Source organism: Myxocyprinus asiaticus, chromosome 21 (genome assembly GCF_019703515.2).
Source record: "Myxocyprinus asiaticus isolate MX2 ecotype Aquarium Trade chromosome 21, UBuf_Myxa_2, whole genome shotgun sequence".
Taxonomy (NCBI): domain Eukaryota; kingdom Metazoa; phylum Chordata; class Actinopteri; order Cypriniformes; family Catostomidae; genus Myxocyprinus; species Myxocyprinus asiaticus.
In genome coordinates, this window is record NC_059364.1 from 8,318,183 (window position 1) to 8,344,900 (window position 26,718).

The 26,718-nt window shown below is 37.0% G+C and overlaps 1 protein-coding gene across 2 annotated transcripts in view; it reads left to right on the plus strand.

The window, feature by feature from the left end:
• The first annotated feature begins 349 nt into the window (after window positions 1–349).
• Window positions 350–26,718, plus strand: part of LOC127411872 (regulator of microtubule dynamics protein 2) — a 40,903-nt gene continuing 14,534 nt past the window's right edge. Inside the window, exons 1-6 of one of the 2 annotated variants that reach the window (XM_051647715.1) lie at window positions 350–398; window positions 3,735–3,816; window positions 5,022–5,452; window positions 20,580–20,754; window positions 20,828–20,930; window positions 22,798–22,858. In XM_051647715.1, coding sequence (XP_051503675.1) covers window positions 5,031–5,452; window positions 20,580–20,754; window positions 20,828–20,930; window positions 22,798–22,858 — 761 coding nt within the window. In that variant the 5' untranslated portion in view covers window positions 350–398; window positions 3,735–3,816; window positions 5,022–5,030. The remainder of the gene's footprint in view (window positions 399–3,734; window positions 3,817–5,021; window positions 5,453–20,579; window positions 20,755–20,827; window positions 20,931–22,797; window positions 22,859–26,718) is intronic. The other variant, XM_051647714.1, reaches the window with a different exon arrangement.

The window sequence follows — 26,718 nt, forward strand, 5'->3', positions numbered from 1 at the left end:
GTAATAGTTTTGCTTTACAGTATGCTAATTGATTAGTAGTTAATCATTTTTTATTATTATTATTTAGGAGGGTGTCCCATATGCCCAAGAGACAGAGCAACAAGTAAATAATTGAGAAAAACATTGTTGGTGCTTAAAGGTGCTTAAAATGGTAAGATAAAATAAACCACATTTATAAGTGAAAAAAAAAAGTTACAGAAAAAAAAGTGATACAGCCCTTTTTTAAGACTAATGAATATGCTGTTAATTAACTCCAAGGATGCAAGAAGCCAATCAGAGCAGCCCTGAAACTTGTATCACAGTTCAAGGTTTATCAGATACTTGTGTTTATGGAGAGAAACACATTACAGCAAAGCTCCACAGCAGTGAAGACAAGGCCACAGGACTGTTCCATTAAAGTAAGTTTTCCTTAATTTAACCAAACACTATATATCTTTCAAACTTCTATTTAAAAAAAAATGATTCATTTAATTGTATTTATTTTGAGATTAAGCATACAGGATTTTGTTCAAGATATTCTTTGTGTAACAATGTCATACACTGAAAATAAAATGACTTTGTGGTGACGTAAATATAGCAGATAAGATTAAGTATGTTCTACATTGAATAAGGTAGTTTAAGTGTGAACATTAAAATATTAAGTAAATTCTACATTCAAACGTGTAAAAAAATTAATGCTCTACACTGTTGCTTATTAATAAATATTATTTATAATTGATAGTTATCTTTACAGTGTGTCATAATGTATCAATCCTATCGTAGAAAACCTTAAATTTCACTTGTAAATATAATAAGTACATTTAACTTAACTTTTCAAGTTGGTGTTCCCAGCATATACTGGGCTTGAATAATTAATGAGCTTGCATGGTTTCAGTGTTTGCTGAAGTTTATTTACACCGTTTTTATTGCTAATGTTGTGGTTACGTTTGGTAACTTCTTGTTTTGTGCAGTCTGAAGTTCATTTTCTACTCAAAATGACCCTTTCAAGATAATAAAATAAAAAATACAAAATAAATCTGTTGATTGTCACCTTCATCATGTTTTGTGCACCAAGTGTTCAGGTCTGTGTGCTCTGTATCTTGTTTCTATAGCCTATACTGTAAGCTGATGCTATCTTATAGACTACCAAACATGCACTAAGTGTTCCTGTGGGAGGCTCCTGTATGTCACGACTCATGTGTTACATGATTAAATAAGTGTTTGTAAGGAAAGTTTAAAATATGACATGTTCTTATAAAATGTTCATTTCAATTTTACTAAGTTTATTCTAGTAATCATATTTTAAGTAAAATTACTGTATTTACTAACATGTTTAAGTTTACTCACTTTAATCATTATGTCATGAAGTTAAACAGATTTTACTTAATTTTAACTTAAAAAGTAAAACTGTGTGCAACAACTTGAGAAATAAATATCTAGCTCATCTTGCTGAAAAATCTAGTACATCTTACTAGTCATTTTTTTTAGTGTACAGACTATTTAAATACATAGCAGTTAGATTACAAAACCATTTAAATTGTACATTTTAAATAAAGGTCTATTTCTGAGTTTGTGTAATTGTAAAGTAGTGGTCATGAAAAGCTTGTGTGACTCTGTTAATGAGTGATTCAGATGAACTTTGGTTCTTTGTTTCATCTGATATTTGTGGGTCATTAACATTGTCTAGCTTTAATCTGATTCTACAGACTTCCATATATTCTGTATGAACAATTTCATGCTGATGGTCCCACTTTATAGAGATAAAATAAGATGGGTCCATGTGAAGTACACTGATATATACAGTAGCTGCTATCCAATAAAAGAATTGTGAGAATTATACTGTAATACAAATGTTTCTGTTTAAAAAAATAAATCATCATCATCGTGTGCAATTTCTGTAAAATTATAAAAAAAAATCCTTACCCAGAACTCATGAAGAACTGGAAAAGTCATGGAAATGAATAGGTTAAAAGGAATTTTTCAAAAAAAAATTTGGGACATAGTAGCATGGTAATAACATGCTTTTGGACATGGTATTATGGTAATGTTATTGCTTCTTTGACTAGTACCATGGTAGCACCTTTGTTTTCTTTGAAGTACTTTTGGAGAACCATGTGATGTGTGTAAATGCAATGGTTCATGAATAAAATAACCATTTGCTACCACTGTATATTTCAAAGTACCCAGTGCTGGGTAGTAATGGATTAAATGTAATTTGTATTACATAATCAGATTACAAAAATCAAGAACTTGTAATTAGATCAAATTACATTTTAAGGGGGCCTGGGTAGCTCAGCGAGTATTGACGCTCACTACCACCTCTGGAGACGCGAGTTCGAATCCAGGGCGTGCTGAGTGACTCCAGCCAGGTCTCCTAAGCAACCAAATTGGCCCGGTAGCTAGGGAGAGTAGAGTCACATGGGGTAACCTCCTCGTGGTCGCTATAATGTGGTTCTTGCTCTCGGTGGGGTGCGTGGTGAGTTGTGCATGGATGCCGCAGAGAATAGCGTGAAGCCTCCACACGCGCTACGTCTCCGCGGTAACGCGATCAACAAGCCACGTTATAAGATGCGCAGATTGACGATCTCAGATGCGGAGGCGACCCTGATTGAGGCGAGTCACTACACCACCACGAGGATTTAGAGCGCATTGGGAACTGGGTATTTCAAATTGGGGAGAAAAGGGGAGTAAAAAAAAAATAATAATCAGAAATTACATTTTAAAATAATCGGAATCATTATACAGTTACTTTTTTATAAATTACATGATTACTTATTAATCAGGCCACTGCAGTAAATTGTTCATCATTTATTGATCCCTCGAACTATTCTTCTTTTTAAATATTTAAATTTTTTCATTCTAAATCAGCCTTTCACTGATAAACATTTGGTAGCCTAAGTGTTGGGGGTTGTAGAACTGCATACACAGACCTGATACGAGCCATCAGGCATGTGGCTATAATTACACCGAAGATGGAGCGGTAATCCATACATAAAAAGCCAAACCGATTGTAATAGTGCGGTAAAGTTAGTTTTAGCTCCGCAAATTGTTTTTGAACGCCACTTCAAAAATGTACATGAATATGATTTTGCCTTTGTGACAGATTATTATTATTATTTATTTTTTTATGTTGATTCACAAATATAACTTATCTGATCTTTTACCACACATTGATGGCGTTTGTAATGCCAAAATTGCCAAAAGTAAGACCATTTTAAGCGTCTTTTTATTTCACTCAGAAACAAGTGATTACCCACCCCCACCCACGCACACACAAATCATATCAACTCTCATATTTTGATAAATTAAGTAAATTTTCTTTAATGCATTCAAGCAACATTGTCAAAATGGTACCAGCTTATCCTACTCAAATGCATGTGACACCAAACAGACCTTAAAAATGAATCCAAGAGATTATGATATTGATTTAGTCATGTAATTTGTAATCAGTACCAGATTACAATTCAGAAGTAATCTACCCAGCACTGAAAGTACCATGGCATTACCATCTAAAAACATTATAATACCACCAAAATCCTTTTGTGAGGTAAAATGAAAAGAAAATTAGCATTCAGTATATAGGCTAGCTACCGTTAAATTAATTTCTCATAGCAAGCCAAAACATTTTTACATTCATCCACCAGTTTTTTAATCACCATATCGTAATGTCCTCCCGATATCAAACATCTTTGGTTGTTATTGCACAATATTTATTTGTCATGTTTGACTGAAGCTGTAAATGTTTTCAAAACCAGGGCGGAACCTTCAGTATCGAGCGCTGGAGCAACACGGACTGTTTTTCCAGACACACCGCTGCGCCCAGGAGAGCTTATGTAGGTGATTATTGCTTTTAACTATGACATTATTGCTGTTTTACGCTTTAATAAGATTATTGGTAGTGCGAACTGCTCTCTTTTAGTGCTATTAGAAGGCTATTCACCTCTGCCTCACGTGTACATATAAGTAGTTCTCATAGTGCCTGGAAAGACCTTGACAGCTGATAATTATGAACACTAGTGCTGTTTAAAATCGGTTTTGTACGTTATAATTCAACCACTGGATGAATGGAGACCCTGTTTGGATGAAGAATGAATTTAAGTTTTATCTTTATCGCTGCTGTCATGTCATAAAGTGAAACAACTGGGTTATATAAAGTATGAAGTGACTATTAATATTGAAAGCACATTAGTGGTTATTCCTGTTATCCAGCACCTGTACATGCAGTAACTTAAATAAATGTGCTTGTGTAGTCATTTAAGGAAGTATTTCTAAAAAGTATTTTCGACCTTTTTCATTAAATTTAACTAGTCTCCCCCCCACCCCTCCAAATGTTTATTCTTAACATTTTATTTCGACTTTTTTCTTGAAATTTAACGAGTTTTTTCTCAAAACACAACAAATTTATTTTCAAAGTTTATTGAGTTTATTCACAATATTTTATTTAGACTTTTTTCTTGAAATTTAACGAGTTTTTTCTCAAAACACAACAAATTTATTCTCAAAGTTTAATAAGTTTAACATTTTATTGAGACTTTTTTTGTAAAATATTGCGAGTTTTTAACCTAAATCCTGAAAACACTTAAAAAAATGATGTTAAATTTGCGTTAAAATACCGCCAGCTGTGGTTGACAGAAATTGACATTAAAAAAATATATTGACCATGTTTCAGGTTTTATGGGATGTAATTTTTAATGCCTGTATATTTTAAGGTTCACTACCATTTATAATATAAAATTATATAAACTTGATATACTAACCTTCTAGAACTATAAAAGTCTGCTTTTCACTCTAAAATGTGTTGTTAATTACCGTTGTAACTACAAAAGTCTTTCTTTTTCAGGTACAATTTTGGAAATTTTTTACAGTGCAAAACAAAAGTTAATGTCCACGTTTTTTGCCATCTACTATGTAATGCTCTTTGTGTGTAAATAGCTACCACTTATGGTCATTTGGTACTTGTTAGCATTAGTTTATCTTGATAACCTGTTTCCAATAGATGTGAGGTTGCTAATCAGCATGTTCTTGTTTTCCTATCTCTGCAGCTGTTCAGAATGGCTCAAGCAGACAGCAGGGCTCTGGCTTTGGGAGTTCTGGCCGGGGCTGCAGGGATCAGCCTGGCCATCGTGTTCTTCCGCAAATCTGGAACCAGTGGTGGCCGAGTCCTGCAACTGAGAAGTACCGCAGATCACAAAGGAGGCAGTGTGGTTCTGCGGTCAGGCCAGGCAGAAGTGCTGGATCGGTTGGGTGCTCTGATACAGTGTGTTTCTGAACTCAAGGAGGAAGTGAAAGCCCTGAAGGATGCTCTTCCACACCTGCAGGACAATGTCAGAGATCAACTGAGAGGCCGAAGCGTGGAAGATATTGGTGCTCGCAAGGTGGGTCCTCTACATAGGACTCCTACCAGGAGAAAAAGAGCAGGTGCCCCAATGAGGAGTGAAGGACAAAGCTCAGAAGAGGCAGAGAGTGAAGGAGGGTGAGTTTACTGAAATTGTACTTTAAATGATGGGGGTATTTATATAGGAGTATTTAAACTCAACTGGAATTCCAAAACAGATCTAATAAGATTTTAATTTGGCTATTAATTAGGGAAGAAAAAATGTCCTATAATAAAAAAATCTGCTCATCAAAATATACTCATCCTAACTGTGTTTCTAACTCATGTGTTATGTATACATATTGTGAAACAGGTGTTATTTTTTGTGAATAGAAATCTTTGAGGTATGTGGCTGAGTATAACCAACAACGTCCCGATACAATACGCATCACGATACAGAGGCCACGGTATGATACGAATCATGATACATGTTAATTTTGAACTGAATTTCTCCTGAGCATTATTTAGCATAACAGTTGTTTATAGTAAACTATTTAACAGTTTTCATCATTTTGTGCCATTTGAAACACAATAAGGTCCATAAAGATAAGAAAAGCTAAATAAATAATTATTTTACCTAAAAGCACATTAATTTTATTGGCCCTTTCTTTTTTCTGCTTTAAAAGTGTTTTGTGCTACATTTACTATAGTTTAAAATATTGTGGCTCAAAATCAAACCTTGTTTTTAAAGGTGCACTCAGTAACTTTTTACTTGTGTCATCTAGGACACAAGATGCCATTGTAGAAATTTACTATTCACAGTCAGCCGTGATTCATTTAATCCAAGAGTGAAAGTGTCCAAACTGTGCTAAAATCATATTAGCCTGCAGTTGCGTTTTCTTAATATAGTTCAAATCAAAATCAAATCAAATCAAATAATTTTTATTGTCACACAACCATATACACAAGTGCAATAGTTTGTGAAATTCTTGGGTGCAGGTCCGAGCAACATAGTAGTCGTGACAGTGATGGGACATATACCAATTTACAATAAACATCAGATTTACAACACAATTTAAAATCTAATATACACATAATTACACATAACACAATATACAAATAATAACATACAGTGTACAGTATACAATACACACAATATAGAATACACATAATACAATAAAAAAGTATATAGAAAATATACAGTAGGTTGTATTGTACTGTATTGACATTGAGGCTGTCGGTTGATAGTAAGTTGCCAGTGTGTTGTTAAAAGAGAATATAATATAATAATAATATAATTTATGACAGTGAGGTATAAGAGTAATAAAGTGCAGTGCTGATGTATATTGATCGTGGGAGATCAAGAGTTCAAAAGTCTGATTGCTTGGGGGAAGAAGCTGTCATGAAGTCGGCTGTTGCGGGTCCTGATGCTGCGATACCGCCTGCCTGATGGTAGCAGTGAGAGCAGCCCATGGCCCGGGTGGCTGGAGTCTCTGATGATCCTCCGAGCTTTTTTCACACACCACCTGGTATAGATGTCCTGGAGGGAGGGAAGCTCACCTCCGATGATGTGTCTGGCAGTTTGCACCACCCTTTGCAGTGCTTGCGGCTGTGGGTAGTGCTATTGCCGTACCAGGCGGAGATGCAGCCAGTCAGGATGCTCTCTACAGTGCTGGTATAGAACCGTGTGAGGATGTGGCGGTTCATTCCAAACTTCATCAGCCGTCTCAGGAAGAAGAGGCACTGATGAGCCTTCTTCACAACGGCTTCAGTGTGGATGGACCATGTGAGTTCCTAGTTAGTCTAACTCTCCCTCGCGTGTGATATCCACGGTGCCCATACTTTTTGGTATTTTCCACATCTCGGTTGAGAGCAGGGTACAAAACGAACCTTTTTGACCAATTTTACCAGCCACTTTGATTTTTTATGATTCGTAAATATACAGGATATTGGCTATTCACAGTTCATGTACAGTAAAATGTGAACTGCTGGTTTTAAAGTGATTTAAACCAAAGTCTTTCTAGCAAGTCCATCTACTGGCAGCCATCAAAAAACGTAATTTTCCTGGCTTTAGCTAATGCGCATGCACACTCTCGAGTTGATTGACAGGTAATGTCTTTATCTAAAAGGTGACTGGCTCTTTTATCTGTAAGGCAGGACTTCCTTTCTACATCTGTTGACCATTGGGAGTTCCAGTTTCTCTCATTCATTTTAATAGAAGTGGCCCGTCTCTCTGTTTAAACTCCTCCTGAGATTGCCTGAGATCATTTGCAGTGCTCGCATAAAAAACAAAAGTGTTTGTCAGGCCACTGACACAGAAGAAAGAAAACTCTTCAGTGCCATTGAACATCTCAACAAATTGCGAGTCAGACAGGAGCACCAGCCAACTGGCGAGTTAAGGCAAAAAGCCAGAATGCACATATATTTTAGATTTTAGTTTCTGTCAGCGGTAGCAAGAATCTCATCCAATTTAAATGTGGTGGCCTACTACTGCTCAGGTGACTTGCACCATTTGACAGGCATTTTGGGCTACACTAAAACTTTCAGTGTGCTGCATAATATCGATATTGATGCAGCCACATTAAAACCCGCATCGGCAAGGAGAACATGGCAATGTATCGTAATATCGAAATTTTGAACACAACCCTATTGAGTTATTGAATTGTTTTTAATGTAATTAATGCCTCTCTCTGCTGGTGCAGTCCAAATCATGTGTCATCTGTATAGAGGTGACTCCACTGCCTCCAGTCATTTCAATGATTGTTTACTAAATTGAGCTCTAAGCACTTACAGGTCTATTCCAGTCTCAATAAACTCTGCTCCCGAAACCATTTAGAATACATCTAAAAACATTTGTTTTTCATAACATTACAACCTTTAGTTAGCAGATTATTCTCTTAAGCACCTTGCATCCCCAAAATGACATGTTATTTTAAGTGTTTGGTTTATGCAACTTTCCCTCCATATACTGCAAGCGTGCTTAAATAGATATATACCTTCGTGATCAGTTGCCAGAAGTTCTGTTTGTCTAAGTGTTTGTAGCGTTTTCAGACCATGACTGGCTTTTGTGTGCTAACTGAATATCATGTTTTTATTTTGAGCAATTGGTATGTGTTTTAACACCACAATGTGGTGATTGAAAGCAGGACGTTGATTTAGCAATATATAGTAGTTTGGTCCTGGAAATGCTTGGGGTTCAAAGCATTTTCAATGGTCAAAGGTCACGGTTTGGCTGGTTATATGCCATTTCTACACCATCTGGGGTCAAATAGCATCTTTTTCCATTTAAAAGTAGCAGTGTAGTCTGAGGAAATGATTTTTTGAAAGCAACGTATATAGATCTTTCTTCAGCTTCATGCAATTTCATGTCCCAGGGGTTGTTTTTTTATTAACAAACAGATTTCAACATTTTTCTTTTTGTTAAATGAAGTTCACATTAAAATGGACTTGGTAACTTTGTACTAGGGCTTCATTTTAAAATGCCTTTTATGTACAGATTTTACTGTTGTAGCCTTGTCCCAGACCCATACTTTCAATATTAGACAATGAGAATGTAATTTCCATCTAGGCATGTAACTATCAGATTTTCACATCACGATAATTGCTGAAGCTTTTATCATGGTGTACGGTATTATCACAGTATTGAATTACATTACAAAAATGGGTTGAAATATAAACAAACATGTTGTTCTCTTAATAAGAAGTTTAATTACTTTTTTCAAAACCAAACTGGCTTTTTAAATTAACAGAAAACAAAAAACTTTGAAAAGAACCCTTTATATTTAAAAAAACAAATGCATGTTTTTTTTTTTTCTGGATAGCAAGCCAGTTGCTAATATATAGCTAGACGCTAACTACAGATTTAATAACCATAAGTTCACTCACACTGTATGGCAATGTACGATTGCATTGCGTTCCAACTTGAACTTAATATTGAAATCATCATTGTGCCACATCGCTATTATTAATGACAGGAATTAGTATTAGCTGATTACAACTGTGTTTTAGTTATCACTACAAGATGCAAACGTTACTGTGTAGCTAGCGGAGTTTTAGCAAATTACTCTTGGGCCACTTGAAAGCAAGCTACACATTATCTGCAAATGGCAGGAACAGTTCACTTTCTTTGTTGTCTTAGTTGCCACTTAGCTAGTTGTCTTCTAGGCTACGTTCACACTGCAAGCCTTAGGGCTCAATTCGGATTTATTGCTCAGATCCAATATCAGATTCCAGTGTGAACTGGTCACGGTCCTGAACTGACCCACATGCGCAAACGAACAATAACAAAGATGTCACACGCAGCACACTGTCATACGGAAGTAAACATGGAGTCCACTTAAGTCAGGGTTTACACGTTCATTTATAAGGTGATGTGCAGCGGAAGCCAGCGAATTCGAACTGCCGTTCTTTGAATGGCAAATGTTTGGAATGACTCCCGCCAGCACAATGAGTGCAGAATTGTGATGAATGTCATTGTAGAGTGACGTAAAAATTGCATGAATTCCGATATGACTGTTCAGACTGGGGTCACATTGCAAAAAATCAGACCTGTATCGGATTTAGGACCACATATGGAAGTGGCCCAAATCAGAATCGAAAAGATCAGATACTATGTGGTTTGTACTGTTCACACTGTTATGAAAAAAACAAAAAACAGATCTGAGTCACATATGAGCAAAAAAAAAAAAAAAGAATTTGGGCCACTTTTGCCTGCAGTCTGAAATTAGCCTTAGAGTTGAGTTTTTTAAAAAACAGTTTGGAAAAACAAGCAGAACTGTCACAACTTACCTTTATCTGGCTGAATTGCATTGGATGATTGTCCCGCAGATGAGCGAACATGTTGGAGGTGTTCCCGTGTTTCACTGTCACCTTTCTGCCACATTTTTTATACAAAGGGAAACCATCTTCGACCAACAATCCGCATTTTTATGGAACCCAAAATACTTCCACACTTCTTACTTTACCCTATTAGAAGGCGGATAAAGGGTCAGCTGCATTCCTCCTTCAGCCATGCTTCTCGTCCATGATGTTGTTTTTTTTTTATTATTTAATTTTTTTTTTACATCAAACTCTTGTGAATCTTGATTCGTTAATGAAAAAAAACAAACTATTGTGCGATCAGAAAAAAAGAAAAAAAATCTTGGCTAAAAGGTTATCTAGAATTATTTACGGTATTTTGAAGTGCCCACAATAACAATATTGTGCATGTTAATTACCGTGATATACAGAATAATCCATCACCATAATTTCCACAATGGAATTCCAATACAACACAATACAGAATTTGAGATGTGGTGGAAATAGCACTGTGATGGGAGTTTTCATGACTTTCAGAATAATTATAAAAATAACAGTTTTCGTTGGAGATTACTAGTTGACACATTTTTTAAAAATTGGTGAGAGTCTGTAAAATGTTTTAATTAGACTTTTTAGCACAGTGCTAAAGGTGCCCGAAGTTGAAGAAACACCCTTAAATCGCTGGAAATTGTTGAGTTTCCAGAAAAAGTATCTATTGTGATTACTGTTATATAAATTCACTCATACTGTGATATAAGATTTCAGTCATATTTCCCACTACTAGTGCACATAACTTATGCATGATTCAGGGAGAGAGCAGGTTAATATCTGTAAGGCTTTCGGAGGATTGAATTGTTTTGGATGAAATGTTCAAATCATGTGTCATCTGTATAGAGGAGGTGAACTCCACTGCCTCCAGTCATTCATATAAATGATTGTTCATTTCATTGAGCACTAAGCACTTACAAGTCCATTCCAGTCTCACTGAATTCTGCTCCTGAAGCCATTTAGAATAAATATGTTTTATTTTTCATAGTATCACTGTTTTTAACCTTTTGGTTTAGTTTTTTTTAAAGTAATTTTTTAAAGCATTTCCGAATAATGTTTTTTTTTTAATTTTTTTATTTTTAATTTTTTTATATAAGATTCTTCAAGTACACTTAAACAGATATTCTTCAACAAAAACAAAAATCTTCAAAAATTCACCTTTTCTGAAAGAACATCATACATGAGGATGAGTAAATAATGACACAATTTTCATTCTGCGGTGAACTATTCCAGTATGACCACAATGCGGCGATTGAGAGCAGAACAATTCAGGAGCATGTGTTTTTTGGTCCTGGAGCTGCACGGGATTCAAAGATCTCTTTATCTGTCAAAACAGTTTCCTCCTTTATGTCTCGCTTTAAGCAGCGGCCGATCAATCTAAAGTATCTAAAGTAGTGACTGCTGAGTTATCATTGCCTAATTTTTACCGCCTCAAGTAGGAACGTGTGTTTTCTGTCACCGTTCCAACAGCAATGGAGAGTAATCACGCCACAGCTCACATTAGTTTTTGAAGGATGTTAAAACTTGCGTGTTTAAAATGATACCATTTATTATTTTTGATTGCTGTAGATTTAGAAAAAGACAGTTATTGTTTATATAGAGGCAGACAGGTCAGATCTGTCAATCTGGGAGATGAATGAATACACACTTTAATAAATGAACTCAAGACAATTGCAAGCAGTTCTGCTAGATGGACTGTGACGTTTATTTGTGAGACTGTGCAGTATTGCTATATTGGAATAGTTTTTTAAAAATGCAGACAGTACATCATTGTGTAGATCATGAAAGATTATATGTGCAGACTCAATGAGGCGTGACATACAGATACTCATGGCTATGACAAGAAACTTCCTTGTATTTTTACTCTAAAAAATAATTCTTCAAAGGGCAGCACTGTATTGATATTCCTGAAACATTTTGGCCAGGGTTTGTTTTAAACCCCTAACCCTAAGTATTAAACTTCTCCAATTAATTCAGACCGAATCGCTTGACGTTCAGACTCCATTTAAACTTTGTTTTGTAATTAACTGCACTGTACTTCTGAATGAAACAATATTGAACATGAAGAAAAAAAAAAAGTAGGACAAGGCTTAATTTTATCCAGTAATGGAGACAGGTGGTTTGAGAGAATGGGGTAAAAAAGCAAGAGGGATTTGTGACATCATCCGAAAAGGAAAGTCGTTTCGGAGGCAGAGCACGTTATTACATTTTGATGAAAGATTACGAAGACAATCATTGTTTTTCTTTGGAATAACATTCACATTTGAATTATGCACAATAGCAATTTCTTTTTGACTCTCTGTGCCACTAGCATCACCAAACGCAAAAACAATCACCATTTTCAAACAGATTTCATGCAGAACATTCCTTCAGGATCAAGCTGTCACCTCTGTTGAGCTGTGGGGATTGGTACCATTGCACAGAAATAAAGAATTTTCTGTATACTCCATGGGGCTGCTGTTGATGGAGTCATCTGAATGTGCGCACAGCCAGTGACTGTTGGGATGGCAACCGAGTTCCCCCTGAACAAATCTCCAATTAGAAGTGCCTGAGATTTGCTATGCATATTAAAGGCTAGAGGCTGGAGTTTTAATTAGTTCTGGTTGAAAACTTACTTTGGGCAGTACAAACTTTTACTGCTTCTCTTTTGGTTCTCTCTAAACAAAATTCATTTTTTAATCTTTTATTGTATATGCCTAATAAAACTTTGTGCACAACCACACACAATGCATTTATTATCAAGATTATGCGTTTAAAATTTGCTTTGCCAAAAATAATTGCTACAATCATAAATTTAAGTCTACATTTCGGCATTTTCATTGTCGAAACGCTCTCCGTCCACACTGCCGTTTACAAGCATTTTCCAAAAGTTTCTCATCCACACAGAAACGTATGAAAACTTAAATCCCCTTACTGCGCATGCGTAAAATCCCCATTCTGTGTAGGGTCTGAAACCCAGTTGTCCTTGTGTTCCGTCACCAGACAGAAATTCCAAGTAACCTTCCCGTCGCTTTTGAAGGAATGCAGTGATAAAGGTTGTTCAAAGTGACATTTATCTTTAACAACACTATCAAAGTGAATAACAGACACAACAATGCCGCTACAACATAGACCGCCATCTTGATTGTTTTGGGTTGAATGGGTCACACGACTGCATCAAATGACAAAAATTACGTCGTTTTCAAAAATCTTAATTTCCCCTTTCCACACTACAATGCAAAGACAGTGTTTAAAATGTATCCACTTGGGAGAGCGCTTTTGAAAAACTAAGTTTTCACTGTCAAAAAGACTGTTTCAATGTCCCAGTGTGGACGGAAGGCTAAAACGTAGAGAAAAAGTATTAGTATTAGTGTAGACGTGGCCTAAAAGTGTATTTTGAGTATCTTTTATTTAATACTACACAGAATAATTGTAAGAACTAAAGCACCCTAGTTGAATGAAGCCGGTGAACGAAGTCGCTGAGGAAAATAAAAAAAGAAAGTCTAAACCACACCCACAATTAGTTTTAATGAATTATCATCGCTCTTTGACTAGCTGAGTTACCCAGGTCAAGAATTTCAGGGATGTATGCAAACAAGAGAAATATTACCAGACAAATTGGCAGAACAAAATCGTCATACATTTTTAGGCTAACTAAACGAAGCCTGTTTGCCTAGTAAGTATAAATGAGCATTTAGTCAACACTGAAAAACTTGTAATATAGTGGCAGGCACAGAGGTGCACTGTTAATTTAATCGAGCTGAGTGGTCGCTAAAATCCGGTCCACTCACAGAACAAGTAATATCAAGTTCATTTTTGATTCAGCGTGATTGAAAATTGTGATTTTTGGGTGACGAGTGGGTTTCTTCATAATTAGTCCATTCATTTGCGCCAGTATGACCCTCTAATTCTGATTTGTGGACCAGTTCTGAATATGTTTACAGGGTAATCAGCCAATCATAGTACTATGGAGACTGTTAGTTTAAAAACAATTAGTACTTTAAAAATCATATGTTGTAATATTTCTCTTGTTTTATTTGTCTTATTTTCTCATCCAGATTTTTATGAGACACTGTGTTCTTTGCCTCCAGTGAGATATGCAATAAATGTACAGTGTTGAAAGCTGACAGGAGAGGGTCACAGAGGAATGAGAAGATAAGCTTCAGTGCTGGAATGTGCTGATTTATTTCCATGTTCAGCAACGTTCATTAGCACCTCCACTGAGAGAATGTGCTCAATGGGCAGAAGAGAAGACTTTAGCTGCTGAATGAGAGGATAAAGGATTGAATGAATGAAAACGTATAGAAAGCAAATCTCCCACGTGGCCTTTTTACAAAAAAAAAAGAAAAAAAAAAAGCATTGGCAGATGGAAATATTGGATCCATTTCAAATGAAGATTTACAGTGGAAAGTCATTCATATGTTCTTTTGCCAGTCATAATGGAGCTGTAAAGTTTGTAGTCAAATAATCCATATAAGAATGAGCATTTATAAGCCAGTGGTTTCCTTGGGAATATTGAAGTTTTTTTAAATGGTGGCTTTAGATTTATAATAAGGTCTGTGTTTAAAGGGATAGTTCACCCAAAAATGAAACTTCTGTCACCACCCTCATGTTGTCCCAAACCCATTTGACATTCTTTCTTCTATGGAACACAAAAGATGATGTTAGGCAGATTGTCACCATTTTCTTCCTTTGCATCTTTTTTTCCATACAATTAAAGTGAAGGGTGACTGAGGCTAACATTCTGCCTAACATCTCAGTTGTGTACAACTACTTTTGTGTTATTATTTACTCTAAACATAAATTACTTTCCTTTAAACTGTAATATACAATAGCAGATGATTCAGAAAGAGAGAGGACTTCATTCAACTTCAATCAGACGAGCTCAACGATTTAGCTAAAAAAAACATTCTCAACATTTTCAACCATTTTACAGTATTTGTTATTTATCTCTGAATCTCTGTTATTTATCTCTGAAATTGCTTAAAATAGTGGGCTTTTTCCTCAATCAGAGGAACCATAATGTTGAACAACCAAGCAGCCAAGTAGATACAAAATATTTAAAGGGGTCATAACATACTCTTTATTTTATTTTATTATCTTCCCTGAGGTCCACTGATAATGTTAATAAAGTTTTTTTTTTTTTTTTTTTTTTTTTTTACCAAAACAGTCATAATGTAGTAATATATGATCATTTTCCACCTTGTCTCTGGCCCTCAACCGCTCGGTTTTGGCCTAAGCACCTCCTTAAAACTTAATGCCCACTGTTATGATTGGCTAACAACATCGTGCAGCCCCTCGAATACAGCCATGTTTGAAACTCAGTCGGAAGGGAATGAACAAGCTCCACAACATTATGAAACTAAATTTTAGGGTTTACACAATGCACATCCAACACAGTGCATCCGAATATATTAAATAGTTCACTTACTGTAAGCACAGCAGCGCCATTAACTATCAAACAGTCATGACATATTAAATATTCATGAATGAAACTGTTTACTCACGGTTTTGCGATCAGGCCCAGTAGTGTTTATAACAGCCCTATGCTTCAATAACAGTTCCTTTGCATAGCTTAAATCGTATTATGACTGGTTCTCAACCAATCAATGCTGATATGAGCCGAAAAAAATATACATACATACTCCAAAGCAGGATGAACAAGATACGCACACAAATACTGTACAGTATCATCGTGCACTGAGGTGCACATTGCCGGAAATGCATCAAAACTGTCAAAGACATCCATCTAGTGCATGTTTACATACACCAACAATTAACAAAAGCGCAGACGGGCGCAAGAATGGACCCAGGACGCGTTTGTGATCAAAACAACAAGATGCACCAGCTGAATGAAACAGGGTCTCCTTTTCAGAGTTGTAACGTCTTTTAAAAGCAGTATGAAATGCATAACAACGGACAAAGACATCTGTCTAGTGCATGTTTATGTACAAAAATAATTTGAAATTGTCCAGATGGTTCCCCTTTGGTGTTCAGGAATAGTTAGTAGGCCACACTAGGCCTGTCTGTCCTGCTCGCTCTCTGTTTCCGAAGTGAGCCCTAGTGGGTGGGGCCAAGGGTGCGATGATGTAAAGTAGGCATTGATGTTGTTGCTGTAGAAGCGCTCATGAATTAATAGGCCTCCTAGTGATGTAGGGAAGTTGCGGAAATAGAGCACAGGGCGATTTTGCAGCTTGGTTTCAATAAATGCTTTTATTGCATTGGGGATTAAGTTTTGAGTTCTGAAATTTACACTATGTTTTTATAGTTGAAAGACCTCTTATGTCAAAATATCAAGGGAAATTTTATTTCTCATGACATTTAATGTTATCAAGGCATGTTCATTTAGTGAAAAACGGTTTGGAAAAACAAGGAAGCATGATATTTAAGCCATTTCATTTACATCAACTTACAAACTTACACTGTTTTTGCTACTGATGTTTAAATCAGAAAGGCTTACAACTTTGCTTTAATACACTCGCAAGTCGCGAATCGAGGGGATTGTGGAAATAGTCTAATGCCTTGGTCTTAAAATGCCCAGAAATAAAAAAAAATGTTAAAGGGATAGTTTACCCAAACATGAAAATGTTTTCATCCTTTACTCACCCTCAGAGGAGCTTACCAGACCTTGGTCACCCTTCACTTTCACTGTATAGAAAGGAGCAGTGTGAACATTCTGCTTAACATCTCCTTTTGTATTCAGTGGAAGAAAAAATTCAGATGGGTTTAGAACAACATGATTTTCATTATAAACATTCCACAAACTATAGAGGACTCTAAACTACATTCATGTTTTGAGTGGATATGGGCGCAATCAATGGAGTTATAAACAGCTAAGACCTTCTTTAATTCCTAGGGCGGTAGATGATCTCCTTTGACTGTTATGAGCACCCTCCATATGTGTAATGTTTAAGTGCCCTTGGAGGTTCCAGCTCCAACACATCCCTGCAGAAGTACCGCTCGAAGTCTCAAATGTTCTTGTGAACCACAGATGACGCAAATGCTGTTGGTGCCAGCTCTTAATGGAACCCTTTTATGTTTTCACTCTTCCTCACTCAAGTCTTTCATTTAGACCTGATCCTGTAATTAACGCTGTGTTTTTAAACACTTTCTCTCTCGTCTGGTGAGAGCACTGAGTGCATACTTATAGTTATTGAAATAAGATGTGTTTTTTTGAAGGCTATAAATGTTATGCAGGTATTGCGTGCCTCGTTGTGAGAGAAATAAACAACCTCACAGTGTTTTTACACGCAAATCTTCAGGTGTCAGTTTGTAATCCACTGGTGCCAATAAACAGTTAATTGCTCCACTTTAAGTGTAAATAGACCAAGTGGATGGTTTGTATGTAAACATTACCCAATTTTTGCTTGGCCTTGGATTGAATTCCTTCACCTCTGGCCGTTTGTTTGGGGAAAAATGCACAGAGTGAGAGCAAAGTGTGTGTTATCCTGTTGAAGTTTAACCTCATGTTTTTAAGCATGTCATTTGAATTGCTCTTTCATTAAGTCTGAGCTTCCCCAAAGGTGTTTTTGTGATTGATGAGATCCTAAAAGCATCCAACCCAATTTACTTCCTTAATGTGACATTTCTGAGGGAAACAGGATATGAAACAAGAAAAATTGTTTATCGTACTAAGTAAATGAAAATGCCCTTAAAATCAAACATTGACATTGGCAATTTGTTTTTGTTTTTTTTATATTGGGGTTGGTATAGGTTTGGACTACCAGTGTAGTCTGATACCTAAACGAATGACTCTTATGAGCTGGTTATTTTGAATCCAAGGAGCAAAACAGAGTGCAACCAGTGTAATGTGGTTACCGAATTAATTATTCTTATGAGTTTTTTTTTTTTTTTTGTGAATCAAAAAACACATCAGTCAAAGTTACTTTTTAGTAGTTTTAACTGATTAATGGAAATCAATCAAACTTACAAACTTACACTGTTTTTGCTACTGATGTTTAAATAAGAAATGCGTACAACTTTGCTTTAATACACTCGCAAGTCACGAAACGAGGGGATTGTGGAAATAGTCTAATGCCTTGGTCTTAAAATGCCCAGAAATAATAAAAAATAAGTTAAAGGGATAGTTTACCAAAACATGAGAATTCGGGAATCTCTTGATACCAAGTCAAGGTCAGGTAGACCAAGCAAGATTTCAGCCACAGCTGCCAGAAGAATTGTTCAGGATACAAAGAAAAACCCACAGGTAACCTCAGGAGAAATACAGCCTGCTCTGGAAAAAGACGGTGTGGTTGTTTCAAGAAGCACAATACTTGTTGACCCCTCTCCAAACATAGCGCTTATGGTTGTGACCATAAAGCTCTATTTTGGTCTCGTCACTCCAAATTACAGTGTGCCAGAAGCTGTGAGGCGTGTCAAGGTGTTGTCGGGCATATTGTAACCGGACTTTTTTGTGGCATTGGCTTCTTTCTGGCAACTCGACCATGCAGCTCATTTTTGTTCAAGTATCATCATATTGTGCTGATACATGCCATGACAGAGTCATGGATATGTTTGCCTCAAGATGGCGCTGCGGGTCACAAAAAGTCACCAGTGACTCAGTTTGATGACTTACTGCACTATTTCAGATCAGCTGGGAAATTGTATGTGTGTTGTTTCTGTGTGATGATTTTCACATAAACAATCTTCTCACACAACTGAGAAAGTGCTTGTTGCGTCTGCTCGCGCTGCACATGCTCGACACACACACACATTTGCACGCTGTTCACTTCCCCTCCCCTCTGGTGTTCGCCGGGAGGCTTGACACAGGCTGTTTCTGTGTATTGTGTTCACATAAACTAAGTTTTCATACAAATCTAATATGTGCTAGTCGCAAATATTGAGACGCTCACATTCTTATGCTGCTCATTCCCTGCCATAGGTAAATGAGATGATACATAAATGTGTTTCTGTGTGTTGTGTTTACACAACCAATGTTCTCACACAAAAGAGAAAGTGCTTGTTGCAAGAGACGCACACACACATTCACACGCTGCTCATTCCCCACCAGAGTTCACTGGGATGATACACACACGTTTCTGTGTGTGGTGTTCACATAAAAGAGAAAGCATTCGCTGTATGAGACGCACACACATCATATGCTGTTCACTCCCCACCAGAGTTTGCTGGGATGTTACATGGAATTTTGTTTCCGTGTGATGTGTTTCTTACAATGAAGAATGATTCTTACAAAAAAGAGAAAAGCGCTTGTGATGCCTTCACGAGACACACAAACATTCTCATTTCTCTCCCCTTCCCAGCTGAAGTTATTTGGGAATTGGATATTACATAGAATGTTGCTTCTGTGTGTTGTGTTTAAATAAAGGATGTTCTCATAAAGAGAAAAGCGCATTGCACTGCACGAGGCGCATAAACTTGAAGAAGCCCTTCACGCTTCTTTTACCGTTATCTCGCTTACAGCGTTCGGTCATCTATGGTCCCGGCTCGGGATGCACCTATGTTGCGTGCAAGAACTTACAATCACCTCACAGAGAACGTGATAGAGATTGTTCCGAACTGCAGTGCACACAAAGGTTCTACAGCCGATGTCTTCCGGAGTAAGATGGTGGGCTTCCATTCAAAACAGTATCTCAAAAACAGATCTTACCACCCGTCCACCCTCAGGCAGATTTGCGTCAATAGATCTGAAGGACGCACGGATACTTTCATGTACGAGTTGCACCTCGTCTCAGGCTGTTTTGAGATTCGTATTCGAGGGAACAGCTTATTAAGTCAGAGTCTTTTCCTTGGCTCTCCACACTCTCGAAGTGTATTGACGCAGTGCTCGCTCTGTTGAAGCTGAGCAGCGTGCACATTTCTAACTACCTCTGTGATGGGCAATTATTAGCCCGATCAGAGGCTCTGTTGTGCGAGCATGGGAATTTACGTCCAATAAGAATAAACCTCCCTCCCTACCTCTGGTTATCAAGGGGTTAAATTTACACTACTTGAATATGACATATTCTTTCACAAATGTTTATACCCTGGTGTATCTCTTGGGGTATGATGTCATGTAATGCAACGTGATGGGACTTCATTCCCCAAAAGTATTTACCACAATGTAGAGTGAACTGAATAATATGTAACCTTGGTTCCCTGAGATGAAGGGAATGAGACATTGCGAAACCTGGCCACACTACTACTTAAGAGTTTTGAGGTACGAGCAATGCGTTCTTGTCCTTCAGTCAGAAAATTCTGAACAAATGGTGTTCGCGCACCCGCTTTTATAGGCCACCTGTGCGCCTAAAGGGGCGGGGCTCAAACACCATTGCCAAACTAGGTCATCGGAGAAGGAATTCCTCAAAAGCGTTCACCGCAATGTCTCGTTCCCATCATCTAAGTGAGCCGAGGTTACATGTGTAAACGGAGATGTTTTTTAGAAACCGTCATCCACCTACCAAACATTACAACATAAGTGAAAATTACAACCCCTGTTAACTGTCCTATCTGCTCTTTGCTGCAGGTATATAACTGCACTGACAGATTCTGAGGAAGAGCAAAGTGAAGATGATGGAAAGCCGGTGCATGAACCAGTCGATGAACTCACAGCACTGCTGCAGAAAGCAGACCGACTGCACACCTGCAACGGGGCAGAGAAAGCACAAGGCCTGGATGCTCTGCTGGACAGGAAAGGAGAGGTGCGTACAGTGACTTCTGGCATATAGATAAAAACAAACTTTTAAGAGACTCGCGTCATGTTTGTGTTTACAGTTTGAGCAGAAGGACCAGTACCTTTGGAGGCTGTCCAGAGCCTATGCAGATGCCCATGATGTCGCCGTGGACCTTGCAGAGAAAAAGAGCTGCGCTGAGAATGGTAATTATAGCTTTTTATTATTACAGGTAGACATTCACGCAAATGCACCTTATGCAGATATACACAATTCTGAGACCACTGCCTTGCATTATTTTGAAAAGAGATAAAAATATGTAAGTTCTTTGCAGACACTTGTGTTAGAATGTAATCGTGACACAGCAAGTAAATCAATCTGAATTTAATATAAACATTTAATTAATAATTTCAAAGTTTCAGTTTAGCCCATTTTGTGGTTGTTTAATAAAGAAAGGCTGCTCAGAGATGTTTATACACTTTAAAAACACTTGAATAAAAATTAACGTTACTATAACAAGATTTTTGCAAACTGAGTTGTACGTTCCGGTTCTATGTTTTGCTGCATTTTCTTGGTGAAATGAACTCTAGAGTTGGTACAACAACTATGCATTTTATACACTTTCACACAAATCACGGGTACTATGGCTGTTTATGACTTCATAAACACACATTTTTCGCTCTGTAACTCCCTGCTATGTTATGAAATCAAAACACTTTTACTATAACGTATCATTTGAAAAAGGTTCATTTTAACACGTGTATTACAGACCCACCTACATTTTCACACGTATTCCAACATAATTAGCTTGCACAATAGCTTTAGCTCACCTGTTAGAGTGTTGGACTTTGGACTAGAAGACAGAGCCTATTTTTGAACACTATTGGTTAGGTTTAGCTAAAGTTTTAGGTTAGGAAGTTATGTTTTACTCATTAAATCCTCCATCTTATATTCACCTTAAAAACCCTCATCTGATTACAACATCATTTCACTCATTTTTGGTGCCCCCTGCTGGACATTTCACTGGGAAACTGCAGTCAAATGTGTAATGAAGCATGTCATTTTGGTTTGCAGATATTTTGCCATTGTCATGTAAATTTTATGAGATCAGGCTCATAATCACAGACATCCACATATATATGAATATTGTTTTTTATTATTATTATTGTTTAGATATAGATTATTTTAGGTAAAGCATCCCTTAACTACAGAAACTGATAACTGATGAATTAGCATTCAGAAGAAATGGGTTAACTAGTCAAAAGAGACCACACTTTCTGCGAAACGACTGGACAAATCAAAATTCTTTGGTAACTTTTTGACACGAGGGTCTTTAGATTTATGCAATGTTAAATGCAAAATTTCATGCAAATAGGACTAACACCTGAGGCCGAGGTATAAAAAAAGATATTTAAATTGCAAAAAAAATTACTGGAAATTTAAAAACAGCAGTGCTTAAAAAAAATAGGAATTGACATTATAACAACATATGGTTCCTGAGTTGTTTGCAAAAACATAACTAGCTACCTAAAGTTGGATAGAAGAGCATTGTTGGCTATCTTTAAGTTATGTATGCCCGCCTACCCTATATTTTGCTATTAATCTGGTTGTACTTGCCATCTCTGCCTTCTTTTTCTCTCTTTCTGTTCATATTTGAGTCACAGTGAGATGTAAGACCCTGACAATTAAATGCAACACAATAGCAGCTCAGTCTTTGTCTGAATAGAGGGGACAGGATCAACTAGTTTAGTTTCTAATCCTTCTTCACTAATACACTTTAATCACTGTTCTCCAGTCAGCTCTCTGTTTGAAGGCTTCAGTGTTAAAGAGTTTGGAAGCAGATAAATTATCACTTCTATTTAAACCATCAGTGGCCCTGACAGAACTTAGTGAGAGCAGAGGAAGTTTGTTATATTAGTCCAGCTGTGAGCAGATGTATGATCGGTTCTTCTGAAAAGTGAGCCTTTAATTTTGTTTGATATGTAGGCTACAGTAGCGCAAACAGACTGGATGTTGCTATACTTTTGTATTTCTTGTTAATGTGTTTGAATTTGTTTGTCTTTTTAATTCCAGGGAAAAAGGTCGGTGAACAGGCAATTTCCATCAATCCACTGTGTGCTGAAAGTCATCAGTGGTGAGTTTGTACATAAATATACATTATACATAATAGTGGTCGACCGATATGGAAATTTAGAAGGTGAGCCGATTAGTGTATGTACTGTGGTGAGGAACACCGATTTTATTTGTATTTTAAACTGCAGAGCCGCTAAAGTAGCAAACAATATGAATCACTATATAAGCAAAATGTTACATTCACTCATCATCTGTGTTAAGTTTCTGTTTAAGTTTCTCCATTTTCTTGTCATCTCTCAGGAGGGTCTTGTCTCTCTTTAGCGTCCCGGTGGTTTCTTCTTTCTTCTCCTCTCCCAAGTTACGCACCAGCGAATATTCGTCATAGTTTGTGATGCCTGAGAGACAGGGAGTGTTTTCAAATCTCATTATATCCAGAATGCTTTACAATCATCATATTATTACTATTAAACCTCTAAAAGTGATCTTACATTTATTTTCTTTTATTTACATTTGTATTTTACTGGTAAATATTACTCACCAAAATGCCTTACAATAAAGTGCACAAGTCATGTTGGCATGTTAATGCCTAAAAGACTTGTCCATTTTCTGAAGAAAACGTGAGTAGTGCTTGCTAATGAAAAAGTCACAACTAAGATACTAGTGTGTTGTGGGTGGTTGCTAGGTCGTTGCTAGGTGGTGGCTTACTGGCCCAAATCAAAAGAGCCTGATCGCTTGACAGTAACAGCACACCTCTCCTCAACAAGCTGCACAATATGAGGTATCATTCATGTGTGTTACAAACAATGCGGGACGAATTAATAGAATCAAATTCTATTAATCTAATAACCGGCATGAGTCAAACAAGTGACCAAATAGGCATGACAAAGTCTAAACATGTTTTGTCAACAAGTCTATACTGGCTGAAACAAAACAGGCTCATATGACAGATGTGCATAATTATTCACCATAGCACCATCTTTGATTTTTGAGAGGAATGAAAACAAGATTGTGAGGGATAGACTTACCGCTCTTGAATGACATGCACTGTATAAAGCTATCAAAGAGCTCCTAGAACACATCTAAATCCAGTTTTCTGCACTGGGTTAACTGTACCCAATGTGACTCTACCCTCCCTAGCAACCGGGCCAATTTGGTTGCTTAGGAGACTTGGCTGGAGTCATTCAGCACACCCTTGATTCGAACTCGCGACTCCAGGGGTGGTAGTCAGCGTCAATACTTGCTGAGCTACCCAGGCCCCCAACAGGCGATAAAATTAACATTATGAGCTCAAACACGTCTGCTGCCATTCACTTTCATTCATATGGGAAAAAGATGCAGTGAAAGTGAATGGTGACTGAGGCTGTCATTCTGCCTAACATTTCCTTTTGTTTTCCATGGAAGAAAGTTGTACAGGTTTGGAATGATATGAAGGTGAGTAAATTATGACAATTTTCAGTTTTAGATGAAATATCCCTTTAACAATTTATCAAAGATTTTCAAACAGGAAAGACATTAAAGGGATATTTCACCTGAAAATTACAATTCTGTCATTATTCCCCATGTAATTTGGCATGTACAGTATCATCTAGGGACACTCCTCACAAAACATTATTAAAGGAGCTTGAATTAAAATAAAAACAATTATTCGCTTAACCTCGTTCGACCCTGCATACACATGCGTGGACGTTGTACTTTGGCTTCGCTATAAGCAACGCATAATTAAATTACATTTAAACCGACTAGTTCAGGAGACTCTGGCCTGTCAGTAAAGGGTTAAACTTTAAAGGGTTAAAATGTGACAAAACAACATGCCGCAAATCAAAGCGGAGTTTGACTTTGAGAGAAACGCCAATAAAACTACATCTGGTAAGAAACCTAATTAAGTTTGAGTCAAAAGGTTAGAGTCTCTAGTTTCATCCAGTATGCAATTTTTAAAATTTGAGTGATTTATCGCGAAACGCCACACTGCTAAACACAGTGTTCTCTAATGTGTACAAAGGTACAAGGTTTTTGTTTAGAAATCCTATATGAACTGTGCATTTTTACATTGAGAAAGTTTTTTATTTTTTATTTCAGAGGCTTTATATGGAGTTAGGATGAAAATACGGTGCATTTCGAACTGTTCAGAGACCAGTGCAGAGACAGCACACTGGAGGTTAAGTCATTCACTAAATAGGGAGCAAGGGAACAAGGGAGCATCCTATAGCTTTCCTGTGAAGTGCATTCAATCCAAACTACCTATCAAAAGTTCAGTTTCAGGCTGCAGATGATGTTTGAACCACTCCGCATGGTTGGCAGACATTGGACAATGGCAATCAGTACTTAGATTCAGAATTTATAATGTATCATTTTATTTGAAAATGCTTGGCAATGATTGGATGATGCTGGCCATTACTTTGAATCAGAATTATTTATGCTAATTTCTGATTGGTAACATGCTTCAGCATTGGCTATAACTTGTTTGTTTGACAGTGCAAAGAGAGAACATTGGTTGCAAAAACATTGTAACATAAAAGTCAAATAAAATAATTTTTTATTTGTGCTTTTCCCAATATACATTGTTCCAAAGCAGCTTTACAGGAAATAAGCTGTAATGTCTGTAACGTCTCAAAAACATGAATAACCAACACTCCTAGAAACATAATAAACAATTTGATATAAAAAAAAAAAAAAGATTTTCTGTAGCTTGGTATTATTTACATTTTCACAACTTAGTCCCGATGTCCACAAATCTGGACATACATTTTTAGGAAAACTATTTTCTCAAGAATTTTTTTTCTTTTTGCATGTTTATTAGGTGCTACTAGTTACAAATAAAAAAGGGACATGGGAAATGCACACAGCAGTCACGCTCGGGTCTCAGGAGGTAAAGAGGCTTTGCTATATTTATGAGAACAGAAAAGTTTTCCCAACACTACAGGTTCACAATTCATATGCTTTTTTTTGTAGCTGTTTACCATCTGGGCTCGTGGGTTTGTGTGAATGTGTGTGTGTGTGGGTGTCCTGCAGGTGTTTTCTTTGGGTTTTTTAGACCTACCAATACACTCGCCCATCTTACAAAACTCTCTTGATAGCATCACCACCCCCCAGGAATGTAAACACATGCAAAGACAGCCACGAGCTAACATGCAAATACACACACACACACACACCTATGTAATTGCTGGAAATGTCTGTTTTGTGTGTGCGTGCGTGCGTGTGTTGCATAACTAATATGTGTTCATCAGATACAAAAGCATAAAGGTATGCATTCTCAAAGCATTTAAATTATAGATAATTTTACTATACATTTTTTTTATTTTTTTTACCATTTTACTTACTGACTTTAATTTGGACAAAAAACTCCCAGGTGTCTACTTTCAAAAGAGACCACAATTATTACACTCACTGTGGTCCTACTAAAGTGCCCCATGGGGTCTTCTGCTGTTGTAGTCCATCTGCATCAAGGTTTGACGTGTTGTGCATTCTGAGATGCTATTCTGCTCACTACAATTGTACAGAGTGGTTATTTGAGTTACTGTAGCCTTCCTGTCAGCTGGAACCAGTCTGGCCATTCTCCATTGACCTCTCTCATCAACAAGGCATTTCCATCCACAGAACTGTCCCTCACTGGATGTTCTTTGTTTTTGGCACCATTCTGATTAAACTCTTGAGACTGTTGTGCGTGAAAATCCCAGGAGATCAGTAGTTACAGAAATACTCAAACCAGCCCGTCTGGCACCAACAATCATCCATGCGATTATCTAATCAGCCAATCATGTGGCAGCAGTGCAGTGCATAAAACCATGCACAGACCAAGCTGTAGCCTGGTGCAGTATTTAATTCATTAGATTTTCTTTTTGCTCAAACAGAGTAAAACCTGTGTGATTTATTTAAACACTGGTTTTGGTACCTTATTCATTTAGTTCAGTAATTTAAGAG